We start from the raw sequence: 18,558 nt of genomic DNA, 5'->3' as shown, positions 1-18,558 counted from the left end.
GCTGCCACAAGTATCTGGACAACAGACAGCTCCACAATCCTAACCGACCTGTGTGTTATCCGACTGTTTGCATGGGGCGAGGCAGAACCTCATCCAGCTGAGAACAGGGAAAACCAAAGGCATCTTATTCAACCCTTGACAGAAGCTCAGTACATTGGTCCTCAAACCCATTCTGCTCCCCCATCTGCCCCAGCGTCCTGCTCGATCCTGAACTGTCTCAAACCCCACCATCATCACTGAGCACTTACTTCCAGCTCTGCAGTGTCGCCCGCCTCTACTGCCCATGAAACCCTTCTCCAACTCTTTCCCTCCAGATTCTACTGCTCCAACACCCTCTTCCTGATCTCCAAAATAAACAAATTCAGCACCCAAATCTCATCTTACAACTCCCGTTGGTTCAATAACCCTCCTCATAGACCTTCACTGGCTCCTCATCCCTCAACTGGAGCTCAAAATCCTCATCCTCATTTACAAATCCCTCTGTAACCTTTCGTTGCCCAATTCTGCCTCTTCTGTATTGGCCCCATCATTGACGGTAAGAGTTTTCATCCTCAGCCCTACTCTTTTTAACTCTCTTCCTAAACTTCTCTGTCCCTCTAATTCTCTCTCCAGTTTAAAAAGTCTCCTCAAAACCTCTCTTCAGTCATTCTTTGGGTCATTTCCCGTAACTCTTCCACTACTGCTGCCTGTCCCCTTCTCCCATGAGACACTGCCTACAGTGAACATGCAAGTTGTTGAAGACAGACAGTAACATTGCTGTACTGTACACAGCGTCATTTTAAAGGATACAAATACTGTAGGAGGTAGTTGGTAATGGCAATACCAATCTGCGTCCAGTTGATCACTGGTTGGTTTAAAGGACTATTTGCCTGGGACAATAGCCGGGAGAGGATGTGTTTTCTGGCCACATTCTGGTAGAACAATTCCACCACTGTCCGTGGGCTGGTGGCTGGAAAACAGAGACAGCAATTCATCAGGATTACATTCACCAGGGTTAGAAACCAAGTCATCGACACGAGAGAAACCAACCGCTCCATATTAACCAGGGTTAGAAACCAAGTCATCGACACGAGAGAAACCAACCGCTCCATATTCACCAGGGTTAGAAACCAAGTCATCGACACGAGAGAAACCAACCGCTCCATATTAACCAGGGTTAGAAACCAAGTCATCGACACGAGAGAAACCAACCGCTCCATATTAACCAGGGTTAGAAACCAAGTCATCGACACGAGAGAAACCAACCGCTCCATATTAACCAGGGTTAGAAACCAAGTCATCGACACAAGGGAAACCAACCGCTCCATATTAACCAGGGTTAGAAACCAAGTCATCGACACAAGGGAAACCAACCGCTCCATATTAACCAGGGTTAGAAACCAAGTCATCGACACGAGAGAAACCAACCGCTCCATATTAACCAGGGTTAGAAACCAAGTCATCGACACGAGAGAAACCAACCGCTCCATATTAACCAGGGTTAGAAACCAAGTCATCGACACGAGAGAAACCAACCGCTCCATATTAACCAGGGTTAGAAACCAAGTCATCGACACAAGGGAAACCAACCGCTCCATATTAACCAGGGTTAGAAACCAAGTCATCGACACAAGGGAAACCAACCGCTCCATATTAACCAGGGTTAGAAACCAAGTCATCGACACGAGAGAAACCAACCGCTCCATATTAAGGCTAAATACAAGACAAAAAGTCAGATGAGAAGAGACTGTTCAACCTGTTGAATGTTTCGTCTAGCATGCCAACTCATCCTTCACCGTCCCCCACCCGTTATATGCCAACGCGCTCCTCGTGGCATGCAGTGCACGCTGAATAACCCTAGCGTTACTGCCTCCATTACCTTTCCGGTACATTATTTTCGAAGAAACGCAAAGGGACAAGCCCAGACATCTTTTCTACACCTGCCCCCTACTGAACTCCCACAGGCTCATTACCCATTTGATCAAATTCTTAATGAAGGGTTTGGCTATCGAGAACACTCAAGAGGCACTAAAGCAGGGCTATTCAAGGCTCCTGCCTTCATGGGCTATAATAGGGGCCTACCATGCAGCCTCATGGGCCTCATGCAAGGTTTGATTCCATGTCCCATTCATTTGTACTTATCTCAAAGTTGCTGATCGCAACAGATCTTGGTGTGCTGATTTATGATTTATCCACCATATCTGATTACAGTAAGAGAGGGCCTTTCCAAAACATAGCGTAGTGTTAACACTGCTGGACTAGTAATCCAGAGAATGGGAATTCAAATCCCATCATGCTAGTTTGAGAATTTGAATTCATCTAAAAAATAAATCCAGAAATAAAAAGCTGGGATGAGTAAAAGTGCCCATGAAGCTGTTGGAAAATCCAACTGGTTCACTAATGCCCTTTAGTGAAGGAAAGCTGCCGGGAATGAGAAACACAAGGGCAAATAGGACTGAACTGCCTGCATTTTGAAGGCTAGACCGTCAGAGCTGAACGGGACTGCACCAATGTTCCCGATCATTTTTGTTGGGTGCGCAGCTCCTTTAAGGGACTGCACAGCCCATTCACAGTTTCGCGCATGGGCAAAATTAATCATTGGAAAAGAGCAGTGCAGCTTAGAGGGAAGATTAGGCTGCACTTGGCCACGATCTGCTGCTTGGACCCTGGTTTAAACAGATAGTTGGGTTATTAACTGATCACCTCTTTCAGTGAGTCAGTAGGGATGGGGAGCACCTCCCTTCATGAATTGAAACTGTAACAGGGACCAGAAAAAACAGCTGGTGTTCCACACTACAACTGACCCCGAGTACTGTCCTGAAGCAACACTCTGCCTGTGACGTACAACAGGCCCCACTAGTACTGTCCTGAGGCAGCACTCCGCCTGTGACGTACAACAGGCCCCATTAGTACTGTCCTGAAGCAACACTCTGCCTGTGACGTACAACAGGCCCCATTAGTACTGTCCTGAAGCAACACTCTGCCTGTGACGTACAACAGGCCCCATTAGTACTGTCCTGAAGCAACACTCTGCCTGTGACGTACAACAGGCCCCACTAGTACTGTCCTGAGGCAGCACTCCACCTGTGATGTACAACAGGCCCCACTAGTACTGTCCTGAGGCAGCACTCCGCCTGTGACGTACAACAGGCCCCACTAGTACTGTCCTGAAGCAACACTCTGCCTGTGACGTACAACAGGCCCCATCAGTACTGTCCTGAGGCAGCATTCCTCCTGTGATGTACAACAGGCCCTACTAGTACTGTCCTGAAGCAACACTCTGCCTGTGACGTACAACAGGCCCCATTAGTACTGTCCTGAGGCAGCACTCCGCTGGTGACGTACAACAGGCCCCACTAGTACTGTCCTGAGGCAGCACTCCGCCTGTGATGTACAACAGGCCCCACTAGTACTGTCCTGAGGCAGCACTCCTCCTGTGATGTACAACAGGCCCCACTAGTACTGTCCTGAGGCAGCACTCCTCCTGTGATGTACAACAGGCCCCACTAGTACTGTCCTGAGGCAGCACTCCGCCTGTGACGTACAACAGGCCCCACTAGTACTGTCCTGAGGCAGCACTTCGCCGGTGACGTACAACAGGCCCCACTAGTACTGTCCTGAGGCAGCACTCCTCCTGTGACGTACAACAGGCCCCACTAGTACTGTCCTGAGGCAGCACTCCTCCTGTGACGTACAACAGGCCCCACTAGTACTGTCCTGAGGCAGCACTCCTCCTGTGATGTACAACAGGCCCCACTAGTACTGTCCTGAGGCAGCACTCCGCCTGTGACGTACAACAGGCCCCATTAGTACTGTCCTGAGGCAGCACTCCGCCTGTGATGTACAACAGGCCCCACTAGTACTGTCCTGAAGCAACACTCTGCCTGTGACGTACAACAGGCCCCACTAGTACTGTCCTGAGGCAGCACTCCGCCTGTGATGTACAACAGGCCCCACTAGTACTGTCCTGAGGCAGCACTCCGCCTGTGACGTACAACAGGCCCCACTAGTACTGTCCTGAGGCAGCACTCCTCCTGTGACGTACAACAGGCCCCACTAGTACTGTCCTGAGGCAGCACTCCTCCTGTGACGTACAACAGGCCCCACTAGTACTGTCCTGAGGCAGCACTCCTCCTGTGATGTACAACAGGCCCCACTAGTACTGTCCTGAGGCAGCACTCCGCCTGTGATGTACAACAGGCCCCACTAGTACTGTCCTGAGGCAGCACTCCGCCTGTGATGTACAACAGGCCCCACTAGTACTGTCCTGAGGCAGCACTCCTCCTGCGACGTACAACAGGCCCCACTAGTACTGTCCTGAGGCAGCACTCCTCCTGCGACGTACAACAGGCCCCACTAGTACTGTCCTGAGGCAGCACTCTACCTGTGACGTACAACAGGCCCCACTAGTACTGTCCTGAGGCAGCACTCCGCCTGTGATGTACAACAGGCCCCACTAGTACTGCCCTGAGGCAGCACTCTACCTGTGACGTACAACAGGCCCCACTAGTACTGTCCTGAGGCAGCACTCCGCCTGTGATGTACAACAGGCCCCACTAGTACTGCCCTGAGGCAGCACTCCTCCTGTGACGTACAACAGGCCCAACTAGTACTGTCCTGAGGCAGCACTCCTCCTGTGATGTACAACAGGCCCCACTAGTACTGTCCTGAGGCAGCACTCCTCCTGTGATGTACAACAGGCCCCACTAGTACTGTCCTGAGGCAGCACTCCTCCTGTGATGTACAACAGGCCCCACTAGTACTGTCCTGAGGCAGCACTCCTCCTGTGACGTACAACAGGCCCCACTAGTACTGTCCTGAGGCAGCACTCCTCCTGTGACGTACAACAGGCCCCACTAGTACTGTCCTGAGGCAGCACTCCTCCTGTGATGTACAACAGGCCCCACTAGTACTGTCCTGAGGCAGCACTCCTCCTGTGACGTACAACAGGCCCCATTAGTACTGTCCTGAGGCAGCACTCCGCCTGTGATGTACAACAGGCCCCACTAGTACTGCCCTGAGGCAGCACTCCTCCTGTGACGTACAACAGGCCCCATTAGTACTGCCCTGAGGCAGCACTCCTCCTGTGACGTACAACAGGCCCCACTAGTACTGTCCTGAGGCAGCACTCCGCCGGTGACGTACAACAGGATCCAGTTGCACTTTACTGAGTAGCACTCCGCCTGGGACACCATGTAGCTGAAGACTGCAGAGGGATTAAAGGGCAAGACCCTCTGCCTGCGCTCAGGTTTTAAGTGCCTATCGGTGCCCACAGCCGAGGGGAAAGGGCAGCTGCCCAAAGATAGAGGTTTGGCAGATGTACCCACCTGTCCGTTGTGACGTTAAGGCATTAGTGTCTGACAGCTCCAACACTGACAACTGTCGCAGGTTTGATTCCCTGAAACCACACAAAATCGTTAGTTCGTACCTTCTATAAACACTCTTGGGTCTTGTCATTTTAACACCCACCTCCACAGACAACCCACTTTCCACCCAGCAGTGTGCGCAGTCCAGGCAACACATCTCAACTGCTGCCAATGGTACACCGCAACTGGCTCTCTGATATCTGTTGGAGACAGGACCAGTATAGCCACAGCCCACCCTGGAGAACAGTATAACACCGCCACTCCCGGCCCTCTGTCAGTGTTGCTCTGTGTCGAGACACTAGAAGCCGGAAGAGCAAGCCACATTTTACTCAGTTTTTCCAACGGGTGCTCAAGGTGAGGTATGAGTGTGCTGGGGGATGTAACACCTAATGTGAACATCCACTCTCAGGTCAGAGAGCACAGGTAAAGCACTATTCTAACCCAACAACCTGCCTCAGCCCAACCCTCAGAAGAGCGCCCCATTTTCTACAGCAGCCAAGTTGTAGTTGGAGACACATTGGCAATTAGTGCTAGATGTGGGGAAATGGGACTGATGGCCAAACTCATCACACAGGACTCTTACAAGACAACAGATCAGAGAGACTTTTAACCTCCTCCCCCCAAATCTGGGCTGGATTTGACCTCAGGCCCCAGAAGTGAATGGCCAGTGTTTGACCCACTGCCCGATCTGCTCAATTTTGCAATGGGCAATATTCGCCCTGAAAAAGCCTCAAAAAGCACTGCACCTCAGTACCCAGGGTGTGGCTGCTGGTAAATGAGATAGTATTCATAGAAAGTCAAGCTTTAAACAACTGGGCGACTATTATGGTTAAAAAAAATTGTCGCGAGACACCAAGCCTTGTGAAAATGTTGTCCCCATTCTATCCCACACTCCTGACCGTACTTACAGTGTGTCAATGGGCACCGCTGATGCCAAGGTCCGACTAGCCCACCTCACCACAAAGTAGGAACACACGAGGAGAGACGTCCGAGGAATCAGATCTTGTTGGAGCTGCAAGAGATATCCACCAGCTCCCAAATACACCTGAAGAACAGCATACAGGAAGAGGAACATGTTAGAATTTAATAAATCGTTCTCTGTGCACACGTTTAAGAAATTATTGAGAGGCAGGGGACTTAGAATTTCACAACTCCAGTAAGTTCAAATTGCTAAAAGCCCCCAGAGTTCTCCCTGACTAGCCTCAAACTGTGTGCGAATGTTGGTCTAATCTGGTCAGCCACTGCTTTGAAAGGAATGCCCCCCTATTCCCACTTTCAATGTGCTGGATACATGTAAAACAACAGAAAATCGAAGCACAGCTGACTACACTCGCCCAGAAAACAGTCACCAAACACCCAGAAATAGGGTTGCAAAATTCTGGGAATTTTTAAAAGAGGAAACTTTCCATGGGAATTTTTGGGAATTTTGAGTTTTTTTGCACACTGATGGTTTTTGTCTCTGACCCTTATATTATCTTTGTCGTCAAAATAGACATACTGTTCCATACAAATAAAAACAGGCTTTCAAAACTTTATTTAGGTTATAATTTTGAACTTTATTGAACCCCCACAAAAAAGGCCCATCTAAAATAAAATAAAAAGAGCGTCAGCTTATTTAGCCTGTAATTTGTCCTTATTTTGTCCCTTTGAGTCTTCTACTCATGAGTCTTCGGAGTCTTCTACTCCTCATTGCTCCTCCTGATTCTCTGACATGTCCATTTCCTCCTCTGTGTCAGTGTCTAGCTGTGTGGTGGACACTTCTGTATCTGGCTCAATAAGTTGTAGGTTCGCCTGGATAGCCACCAGTTTCTCCACTCTCTTGTTAGTCAGCCTGTTGTACACCTTTGTATGCGTATTCCCAAAAAGTGACCAGTTTCGTTCAGAGGCCGCTGATGAAGGTGGGATTTGGAGTATCACCGATGCAATAGGTGACAGGGCCTCAGATGCACAAAGTCCCTTCCACCAGGTATGTGCACTGATATGCTTGCATGATTCCCATATCCCATCCCCATTCCAAAGACCTTGCTTGGTAGAGAACTTTGCCAGACTTCCCAGAACTTTGCCCACATCCAGATTGAGATGGTGTGAGAGGGTAGAAATCACACTGTAAGCGCTGTTGATCTGTTCTCCAGAAAGTATTGGTCTCCCAACATGCTTTGGGTCCAGCATGTATGCTGCAGCATGAATCGGCTTGACACAAAATTCTTGACGCGTCTGTATGAATTGAACAATTGCCTTCTCCTCTGCTTTGAGCAGCAGGGATGTGGGTAGGGCAATGCTGATTTGTTCTTTTAAATCAGTAAAAAGCCTGAGAACATCTGACAAGACAGCGTCATCTCCTTCAATCTGAGCAATTGCAGATGCTACTGGTGAGAGTAGTTTAAGGCTGCTAACCACTCTCTCCCAAAACACAACATCCAGCAGTATTTTCTTGATGGTGGTTTCCATATCCCCAGACTGGGATATTGCCATTTCTTGCAGCGACTCCTTACCCTCCAGAAGGCTGTTGTACATTATGACAACACCACCCCATCTAGTGTTGTTGGGCAGCTTCAGTGTGGTGTTCTTGTTCTTTGTCATTTGCTTGGAGTTGTAGGTTGCTGCAACTACCTGTTTTCCCCTGACATACTTAACAACTTGCTTGGCTCTCTTGTACAGTGCTTCCATGGTTCTCAAACCCATGATGTCCTTGAGGAGCAGGTTAAGCCCATGAGCTGCGCACCCAATAGACGTAATATGAGGGTAGGCCTCCTCCACTTGAGCCCAAGCAGCCTTCATATTCGCAGCATTGTCAGTAACTACTGCAAAGACCTTTTGTGATCCAAGGTCGTTGATGACCGCTTTCAGCTCATCAGCAATGTATGTGCCTGTGTGTCTGTTGTCCTTCGTGTCTGTCATCGCTATCGTTTCTTTGAGCTTTCCTTGGACTCTGTTATACTCAGCCTCCAGCCTCTGGTGGGAGGACAGTATGCAGGGCGAATAACATTGAAAAATCTCTTCCAGTACACATTGGCTGTGAGCATGAGGGGTGAGCCTGTTGCATATACAGCTCGAGCAAGGCACTCATCTGCATTCTTCTGGCTATGGTTATCCATTGTATCAAGGAACCTTCCAAGTGGGCCAGGAGTTGCTGATGATAAGGAGCCTGATGCTGAATGAGAACCATCATCTTCTTGAATGGAAGCAGAGGAACTCTGGGCTGACTGCTGTGAGCTTTGAGTGAAGTTGTTGCATTTGGATAAATGCTGCTGCATCTTTGTGGCATTCTTTACATATGGCTTTCTACAGTGTTTGCACATGTACACAGTCTTTCCATCTTTAATGCCTGGGGTAAAATCCTTCCACACATCCGACAGTAAACGTGGCATTGTTCTATGCAGAGAAATAAAGGGCATTCATCTCTGTGTCGAACTGCGGTCGATCAGCACGATTGCAACAGGGTGAGTACATTCTTGCTGATGCTCCATGTGATGGAAGCATGACCTGTACACACACGATGCTACATCACCAATAGTGTATTATTTTGTATATTTTAAATTGAAGGACAACAGAGTTCAACAAGTAACTGGTTTATTTGGTATAAAGTCTGATTTACTTACTGCATCATCACAACATCAGCAGAAAACAAAATGACTTCCCTCAGGACCCCTAACCTGGATCTTAAAAAAACTATAGCAGTCCTACAGATGCCTGTAGGCCAATCACAATTCGATATGCAAATATTACAAATAGAGGGAGCTAATCGCTCATCCACCCAATCAGGACACATTTGTTCACAGTCACACACAAAACTTGTAATTATTAAAACAAGCCAAGAAGATAAACATATATTGATTAAGAAATTCCTTAATAATTAAGATTCCATCTCTGTTAGTAATTTTAAGAGAGGACCTGTGGAAAAAAAAGAAATACAAAAAAAAAATGCTAGCATGTGCTTTTTTGGGCAAAATTCCCAAGCTAAACTTCCCGTGGAAAATTTCCGGAAATTTCCCGGAAACTTTCCACCCCTTTGCAACCCTACCCAGAAAACAGTCACCAAACACCCAGAAAACAGTCACCAAACACCCTGAAAACAGTCACTTCGGAATGGCAACTGCAACAGATAGAAGGAACATAGAAGATAGGAGTAGGCCATTCGGCCCTTCGAGCCTGCTCTGCCATTCAACGAGATCATGGCTGATCATCCAAACCCTAGCACCCGGTCCCTACACCGACAGCCATCCCACCCAAGCCCTATCCCCATAACCCCACGTATTTAATCCCCCCTAACACTAAGGGCCAATTTTTATCATGGCCAATCAACCTAACCCGCACATCTTTGGACTGTGGGAGGAAACCGGAGCACCCGGAGGAAACCCACGCAAACACGGGGAGAATGTGCAAACTCCACACAGACAGTCACCCGAGGCCGGATTTGAACCCGGGTCCCTGGCGCTGTGAGGCAACAGTGCTAACCACTATGCCACCGTGCTGCCCATGTTAAATGTTAAATGAAAACTTATTTCTGCATCCAAGCATTAATATATAGAGGCAGAATATACCACAAACCAAGGAGATAAGCTGTAATAAATAAATAAATAGACAGAATATACTTGACAGCTAATAGGATAAACTTGAGACTTACTACTAGCCACTCCGTACACAGCAGCTTGAAGGGGTAAGACAGTGCATCGTGGGGAGGGTCTGTGACTGTGTAATGGGCCGTACAAGGATACTTACATTGTCTCCTAGGTGCAACATTAGCTGCTGCAGAATCAGCAGGTCACGACAGATGAAGAACCGAGTCATGGACATGTGGTATGCTGCCTGACACACAACATTAATGGCGACATTGCTGCCATAAAACTGGGCCATGTTCATCCGGATGTGCAGAGGCTGGACTGGAAAAAAAAAAGTTTCAAGTTAATACTAAAACACAACATACTGGGCAGGCAGCACAGCCTGCTGTAATCTAATACCATGTCAATAGGACCACATCGATCTGTGCCCAGAGCCCCCTAGCTAGTGTGTTAATAATTGCAGCAATGCAGATGTGGGAAGAACCACACACAGATTCATTAGCCGGGATATTATCACGCACCTTCCAGTAGCCAATTGAGAGCAGAGATCGAGGGGGCAGGTCATCAGCCATTTTGACTGGGGATGACGTGTGGAGCACCCAAGTAAGGGAAGGGAGAAAGGTATCGTAGCACAGGAGTCTTGCCCCACAACATAAAACAAATGTGCAGTTTGCTTAGATGGCATCTTCATACAGCAAAGGCAGGCTTTCAGTCACCTGTACACTGGGGAGACCAAACGCAGATTGGGTGATCACTTTGCAGAACACCTCTGTTCAGTCCGTAAGGGTGACCCTGAGCTCCCGGTCGCTTGTCATTTTAATTCTCCGCCCCACTCCGTCTTGGGCCTCCTACACTGTTCCAATGAAGCTCAGAGCAGCACCTCATCTTTCAATTACGTACTTTATAGACTTCCAGACTCAACACCGCGTTCAACAATTGCAGATCATAACCAGTGTTCCCAATTTTTCAGACAGTATGTGCAGGAAATGATTCTGCTGTTGTCACTTTCAGCTCCTCCAGACTCATCTTTTGTGTCTTAACTTGTCCCATTACCATCTCCTTTCGTCACTTAATCTCTCCTGCCTTCCACCCTGTCACAGACCTTCCCTTTTGTTCCTTCCTCCCCTTTCCCTGCCTCTGTACTTGTTTAAAACCTGTTACACTTCTAACTTTTTCCAGTTCTGATGAAAGGTCAGTGAACTGAAATATTAACTCTGTTTCTCTCTCCACAGATGCTGCCTGACCTGCTGAGTGTTTCCAGCATTTTCTGGTTTTATTTCAGTCACCTTACTGTAATGGATATGTAGACCAATGGAAAGGGCCCAGTTAACGTCAGAACCACTAAGTGAGACCACAAAGCCACGATGATCCTATTACCTGGAGAGTCACTCGAGTCTGCTCTCCCCCTCCCTGGCAAGGACGACAGCAGCAAAGGTCTTTGGGCAGATCGGTTTGTATAGCTTCACATCAGTTTGCAGCGTGTGTGTCTGATGGAGCCCAACTTGATAACAGACAACAGAAAGCCTCTGCTGCTGCCTAATCCGCACCATTTGATTACTGGTTCAGCAAAGGCTAAAATACCGAGGAGTATAATTCCATCAGGAAGACAGAGAGCCATTGCCAACCTCTACCCCACAGCACAGTTATCATTGGGCATCACCTTAGCCATGTTCCATTCAAACACATATAACCCACGAATGCATGGAGTAAGTCCACGTTCATTTATTAAAAGGCGCTGCTGGTTCCTCAAATACTATACAGCTAGCCAAAAACAGATCAGAATGTGATGGGTGACGGGCGTTTCACATTTTCAGCTCCCCAGATTACTGCACAGCCTTGACCCCAGGAGTCGGCCCATACCATTGCCTGCGTCCAGGTCACCCTCGAGGTCCATTTCCCGTAGCAGCAGCTGGATTATGTGCCCTGGGTTACGGATATCCTGCAATTTACTTTGAAGCTCCATATGCGTCTCACTATGAAAAACGAGAGAGAGAAATGATTAAACTGATCTTTGGTTCTTGAAGGACAGCTTCACGATCCAATGGGAAAGAGCTGCGAGACAGCAGAGCAATCGTCAATATAACTAGTCAAGGTGTTGGAGCAACCGGGGAACTCCACAACACTCTAAACCGTGTTCATTGCTACATTTTCCTTTCTAAGGAGCCTATGACCCTCCTGCAGTATATACTACGTACAGCAAGCTTATTTCGACAGCATCTCCCAGGCCTGCGACCTCTAACACAGAGAAGGAAAAGAGCAGCAAGATTGTGAGAATACCATCATTTCAAAGTGCCACGTGACCAGTTCCTTCATTACCACTGGGTGAGAATCCTGGAATTCCCTACTTAGTACCATTGTGGGAGCATCATCACCGCAAGGACAGCAGTGGGTCAAAGAGAAGGCCCACCACCACCTTCTTCAGAAACTAAGGATGGGCAATAAATGCTGGCCTTGTCAGCATTGCCCACATCCAGAGAACAAAGACGACATATTAATGGAGGAGTAGCCTCTCACCACAGTCCAATCACATGGAATACCTGGTGTAGTGTAACCGGCTCCTCTGCTCAATGAGATCTAATGTTACCGAGCATTCTCATAGTTAAAAACCTCAGAGTTTAAATAACTTCCAAATTAATACAGCAGAGTGGGACCTGGATCTCCTGCAGAGATCTGTAAAAAGAGACATCACTGACCTCGATGGGGCCACCTTCATTCTTTGAACACAAGCATTTCTCAAAGGCTGCAAGAGGCAGGTTAGCTCTCAAGGGCAGGGGCACACGTGCTTGGCACACAGAGGAGATCGACAGCAATTACAGACACTCGGGAGTTGCTGCTCCTGCTTTTCCTGTGGCATGCGGCACACCTGCATCTCAGTTTGTTCTGACCTAGGCCCAGACAGATGGCTGGATAGGTTTGGGTGGGGAGGGGGGTGGCAGGGGGGACTGAGTCGTAGTGTGTGCAGAATGTTTCTATTTGAAGAATGAAGACCCAATGAAGGTAGGCAAGGTGAACTTCATCCCATGTTATTCACACAACAAAGTAGTCGAGTTGAAGATGAAGGAGCCCCTCCTGCCCCTCAGAGTTTCAACACCAACCAACAGGACAACTTTGCTTAAGACACCTTGTGAAATTGCCAGGTTCAATGAATGAACACCTAGTGAAGGCAGGATTACCTCTCGCAGCAGCCCAATTGAGAGATGCCCATTGGGATGAGACTGAACCTATTCAATGTCTGTAGGATGATAATGAAAGGACACAGCCATCCAACTTGGCTATTCTTTCACTTCCTATGGTACACATACCCAAGTCAAACTGATGATGAAACAGCTGTTGGCACCTGTAAATCTGGGCCATACATGCAAGAAAATGCCAGGGCCCTGCACAAAATCAACACTCCAATACCAACTGATGGCCAATCTGGCCAACCTCCTTCCCACCCCTCACTGCCGCCTCGGGCTGCCTCTCTGCACATTTCCCTCCAGAACATCTGTTCCTTGTGAACAAGGCCCTTGCCATCCATCACCTTATTGTGGACGGCTGCACTAATATCGTGGCTGTGCCTGACACCTGGCAGCCTTCCTGCCTGGCTATACTTTCGGCAAGTTTGTACCAGAGTGGGAGGTGCAAGTGTTCCTAGAACTTTGCTAGGGGTTTGGAAGATGCACAATCCTAAAATTGAACAGATTGAAAGAGCTCAGTGTGGGCTTTGGTGGCAATACTGCTCACTGCTGAATAATCTACTGCCACTCAAAGAGGCCCATGTGAACGACCACTCGAGTGTGCCCCTGGAGGGTGGCTGGTCCTTGTGGAACCCACCCCATCAAGGTGCCAAAATGAAGTAAGGAAAGAAATTCCAATCACCAGCATGGCTGGCAATGACCAACAATGACTAGCTTAGAGCCAGGCACCGTCAGCAACACCTTTTGATCCAAATGGTGTCTTTTGTCCAAGTAAAGAGCAGGATTCAAGGACTTCCACAACGTGGCACCGCCACTCAGCCTTACTCACGTGTCTCTGGCCAGAAGGTTCTCCAGGATCTGCTCAGCAGCCTTTTCTGGGGGCTGCAGGTGGCTCACTGCCGTTTCCATTAACGACGCCATTTCCAGAGTGATGGAGTCTCCCACCAGCCTGAGACACTGCACTAATCGAAATAGGTCCCTTGCTACATCTGGATCTAAGGGAGCAGAAACAGAGTCCTTTACACATCGCACAGACAGCAGCCCTCACTTTGACCACCAGGAGATGTACAAGAGGGCCAGACACCTGTGTGAAAGTGAATTCAAGGCCTCAAAACCAACAGGTGACAATGCATTGGTCTAAAAAATAAACAAAACCAGTTACTGCTCAGAGTTCTCTCAACACACAGAGAGAGAGAGAGAGAGAGATTCAGTGTGGCAGAGGAGTGTGAAGGAATACAGCTATCCCACATTGCGATCACATGTAATCAGCAACCAGACCTGGGATCGATGGCCACGAGGAGGCTCCTTGTACACTGCCGAATTGGGGCTGGTCCTGCTGCTACTGGCACCTCTGGATGGATGGTAACACAGTGTGGCAGACCTCACTCAATCCACGAAAGTGTCCAGTGGATATATTTCTGGAGCTCTACACACCCAGAGAGGCCCAGTCCCTTTGCAGTGCACTGCAGCAGGCTCACTCTGGATCATATTTTCAGGGTGGGTAGAACTCCTGAAATACTTCTACTGTGCGGATTGGACAAGGTCTGCAGCATTGCGTTCCTATACATCAATTCGGAGGTGCCAGTAACTGCTGATACACAGCAGGACCAGCCTGAATTAGGCAGAATACAAGGGGCCTAGTTGTGGCCTTTACATTTGATGCTAGATACCAAGTGAAAATGCCTAGTTTACCTTGGGTTGGGGGAAATGTCTCAGGAAACACACATGCCAATGACTTCAAGTGGTGCCATGAAGACCGTGTATGCGCCCTGATTCTGAGGGTTAGTGAATCACTGAGTCATACAGACCAGCAAGGGCCCACGTTCATTCCCTGCTCTGCGTTCGGTTATCTGCTTTCAGCCAAGTTAACTAATGACAGTAACAGAAAAAGTTATTTCGCTGAAATATGTACCAAACAGACACCAGAGTGTCTCTTCAGTGTGGGAGGGGATCCTATTACACCATCTTGAAACAGGCACCAGTCTCTTATATTGGTGTAGCAGGACCCTCGGTGACGGAGGCCTTCACTGCATCGTTCACATCGCCTCCTCTCCCCTCGGAGGAGCTGTCCCCAGTTATTCAGAATTGTACAAGCTGTCTCTACTGCAGAGTTTATAGCCTTGCTGTAGGTGGTGCAGTTTTCCAGTTATAATTCAGAGATGTTAAAGTTTTACTTCAGATAAAAACAAAGAAAATCACCCTGCACGAGAGAAGAGCCGTGAACTTCCAATCAGTGCCTGGAATTCAAACAGCTGATTCAGAGAGTGACAACAAGACTCAGCACAATACAAAATGAGGATGAGCCCAAAATTAGCCACTTCTGCATTAACAGGGAGGGGATGAGGAGACAGTAAAACAACTGGAGAGCCCAGAACTACACCAATTATTCTTCAATAAGGCCCTTCGACCTGTATTTAACTCACCATCTGTGAGGGAGCACTCATCTTCTAGAAACAGGCACTCATCTGAGGACATGTAGAGGTGGTCTATGGTGATGCAGGGAAACAAGAAAGACATAAATCCCTGCAAGAGAAGAAACAAACATCACAACATCGGCAATTACTGGTCGAGAGTATTCGGCTCACCCTCACCAACACCTATTGTTTTCACTGGGTTGCTCACATTGCAGTTTTAAAAAAACATGATATTTATACATGGCTAGGATTGTCATACAAGGGCTTAAACCTGTGTCAACCAAGGTTTTTCAAAAAGGGGGAAGGAGGGGCAGGGGTTTTGAGAAGGGTGCAGCCATTCTCCTCCAGACAGATCCTGCAATGTCACTGCCCACCTCTCAGATGCTTCAGATGTGAATAAAGGGAACCCCAGGGTTCAGTTAGCTGCAATGGTCATAATTATTGAGGAGCAGTTTAAATCATTAACAAAGATTGGCTATTCACTAGGGATTGAATGAAAACACCCTGGGTTATTTAAATCATGAGGGGTATAGCGTCTACGCACAGTTCTGAAGAGATGTTCCAATCTGGGGCCCTCTGTGATTTGACTACTCGTGGGCAGACGCCTTGACTCACTGCCTTGAGAGAGCGGTGCTCCGAGACAAGAGTGGGGCTGGGGGTAGTTCAGTGTCTCTGGCACGGTTGTCTGTGGTTTTGCAGCTAGCAGAAAATGGCTATCTATCTTTTAAAGTCTGTACCAGCTGAGGGTCAAGCTGGAGAAGGTAGTCCTCTGCTTTACGGCGCACATTGACTGAAAGCAAGCTGCATCACTGCTTTTGTAAGCCGAGGAGAGCAGGAGAACACACTTGCATTTGTAGTGCTTATGATGACCTCAGCCTATGAAGTGCAGTCACTTTTATAATTTGGGAAACGCGGCAGTCAATTTGCGTAGAGCAAGGCCCCATAAACAGCAATCTGATAATGACCAGATAATCTGTTTTAGCAATGTTGGTTGAGGGATAAAATTGATCAGGACACCATGGAGAACTCCCTACTTTTCTTCGAAATATGCCACGAGATCTTGTACATCCACCTGAGAAGGGAGACATAGCCCCAGTTTAACATATCATCCGAAAGACGGCACCTCCGACAGTGCAGCACTCCCTCAATACTGCACTGGAGTGTCAGCCTAGATTTCGTGCTCAAGTCACTGGAGTGGGACTTGAAGCCACAACCTGCGGACTCAGGGGTGCTGCCAATTAGCCACAGCTAACACCGTGAATCAGTACATCTGAAACCTGCACCTTGTCTGCATAGACGGCTTATTCAGTCAGATTTGTGTACTGAATCATCTTTGGGTTGGGAGGGCAGACAGTAAACCTCTTCCTGGGCTTTTGTTAATGGCGTCGTTACAAGGGGCTCTCAGGCAGACGCTGGAGGTGGGGAGAGAAATCAGTGCATCTAATAGAAACCCAACTCCCTATTGAACTGGCTGGCACCAATCCCTCACCTTTTTCAGCAGGCACACCATGTTCGTGCGTGCATTGACGAGCAATGCCAGGGGTCGTGCCAAGGCTTCTTGGTACTGCAGACAGAAAGCGTAGAACTTGGACCAGAATTCCACTTGCAGCTGACGGTACACCTCTTGCGAGAACTCGTACTCCGTCACACTGTTTTGAATCTGAACACAGCAAGAACAACAATTATAACAGACAACACTCACCCCCGGACCTCAAACTCAAAAGGGAACATTTGGGTAAATAAGGTGAATCAAAAGCAACATGATATCGACATTAAGTTTTAAAAGTCTTCCTATTTCCAATTAATTTATTTCCCATGCTAAGAAAATAACCAACACATTTTTGAATGTGCAAAAATGCAGAGAGAAGACCGCCTCCCTCCAAACACAATGCGGAAACAATGAGCTGGAAAGCACTCATGTCGTACTTAGACAAGAGAGAGGAGGAATGGATCACAGGAAGGTGGACAGGAGGAACGCTGCATTTTAAATGCATAATTAAACAAAAATCAAGGAGCAGGAAGTAAGACAACCAAACTATACTATGTGACATACTTAAAGCTGCATCCAGTAATACTACAGATATTCACAGGACAAGCTTTTGCAGACTGATCAGAGGTGGGCTGACTCCTGGCTTTAAAGAACATTACATTCGAACATTACCCCCCCTCCAGCTTCAACATTACCGCATTTTCCACAGCCAAGGTCACTTCCTTCTTCAGTCCATCCATGGTTGGGTCCAGGATTCGGTCCCCCCCTCGACAGTATATCTAAAACCAAGATTCAAAAAGGACAAGAAAACCTGAGTCACTGGGTTTCGGTGCAGTAGGCCCATGTTACATTATTGTTCAGGCTTGTTGTTGGCCACGGTGCACACAGGGTTAATACTAGTTTCTGTTGGCAGCTTCTGCAAGGTACAAGACGACACATTCCTGTCTGGAAGACCAAAGGCAATATACAGCTGCGGTCTGAGTTTTCATCAAACAAAAGGGGAGTTTAATACGCTGAGGAGCGAGTGCAGAGTGCTGTGTTGATGGATTTGATAGCAGGCTGAACTTGATACAGATCCATGAATCGAACCATTTCATTCAATTCCAAACATTTCAGGTGCCTGACATCCACCTTGTGATGGGCAGACTGTGGCCAGGGCTACTAATTGTGGGGTTACCCGAGGTTGCCTGAGCCAAGCTCATAGCCCATAGCCAAGGGCACGGGGCAATTTCAACTGTGATAGTATCTCACCATGTGAGAAGTGGGCAACCATTTAAAGGGTCAATGTGCGGGGTGCAATAACTCTGAAGAAGCCTCTATTGCTTTTGATACAAGGAGATTAGCACAGGCCGTCGTGACCCCTAATACAGTGTTTTGTACTGAACGCTGCCCAGTTACCTGCTTGATGTTAAATAAATTGCCTATTAGTTTATAGTCTGAGCCTCAGTCTGATGGTGGGTACATTCAATTGCCCTATGGAAAACGTGGAGAAGCACATGGTAGATCCCAGTTAGCCAGAGTACAGTGGTTCCCTGGTCCAGCCCCAGGCCTCACCTTCATTTATCTAGATAT

The 18,558-nt window shown here is 48.0% G+C and overlaps 1 protein-coding gene across 2 annotated transcripts in view; it reads right to left on the bottom strand.

Annotated features, from left to right (window-relative positions):
• Positions 1–18,558, bottom strand: part of nup160 (nucleoporin 160) — a 145,076-nt gene that overhangs the window by 82,583 nt on the left and 43,935 nt on the right. For both annotated transcript variants that reach the window (XM_086007511.1, XM_086007512.1), the window contains exons 12-20: positions 17,682–17,765; positions 16,987–17,157; positions 15,507–15,606; positions 13,913–14,078; positions 11,765–11,877; positions 10,065–10,225; positions 6,254–6,390; positions 5,307–5,377; positions 790–949 (exon numbers count right to left, since the gene is read on the bottom strand). In XM_086007511.1, the coding sequence (XP_085863637.1) occupies positions 790–949; positions 5,307–5,377; positions 6,254–6,390; positions 10,065–10,225; positions 11,765–11,877; positions 13,913–14,078; positions 15,507–15,606; positions 16,987–17,157; positions 17,682–17,765 (1,163 nt within the window). The remainder of the gene's footprint in view (positions 1–789; positions 950–5,306; positions 5,378–6,253; positions 6,391–10,064; positions 10,226–11,764; positions 11,878–13,912; positions 14,079–15,506; positions 15,607–16,986; positions 17,158–17,681; positions 17,766–18,558) is intronic.

This window comes from Somniosus microcephalus, chromosome 15 (genome assembly GCF_052327205.1).
Source record: "Somniosus microcephalus isolate GS21.2 chromosome 15, FLI_Smic_1.0, whole genome shotgun sequence".
Classification (NCBI taxonomy): Eukaryota; Metazoa; Chordata; class Chondrichthyes; order Squaliformes; family Somniosidae; genus Somniosus; species Somniosus microcephalus.
The sequence above is the reverse complement of the archived record's forward strand: the minus strand, read 5'-3'. Positions and strand labels throughout refer to the sequence as shown.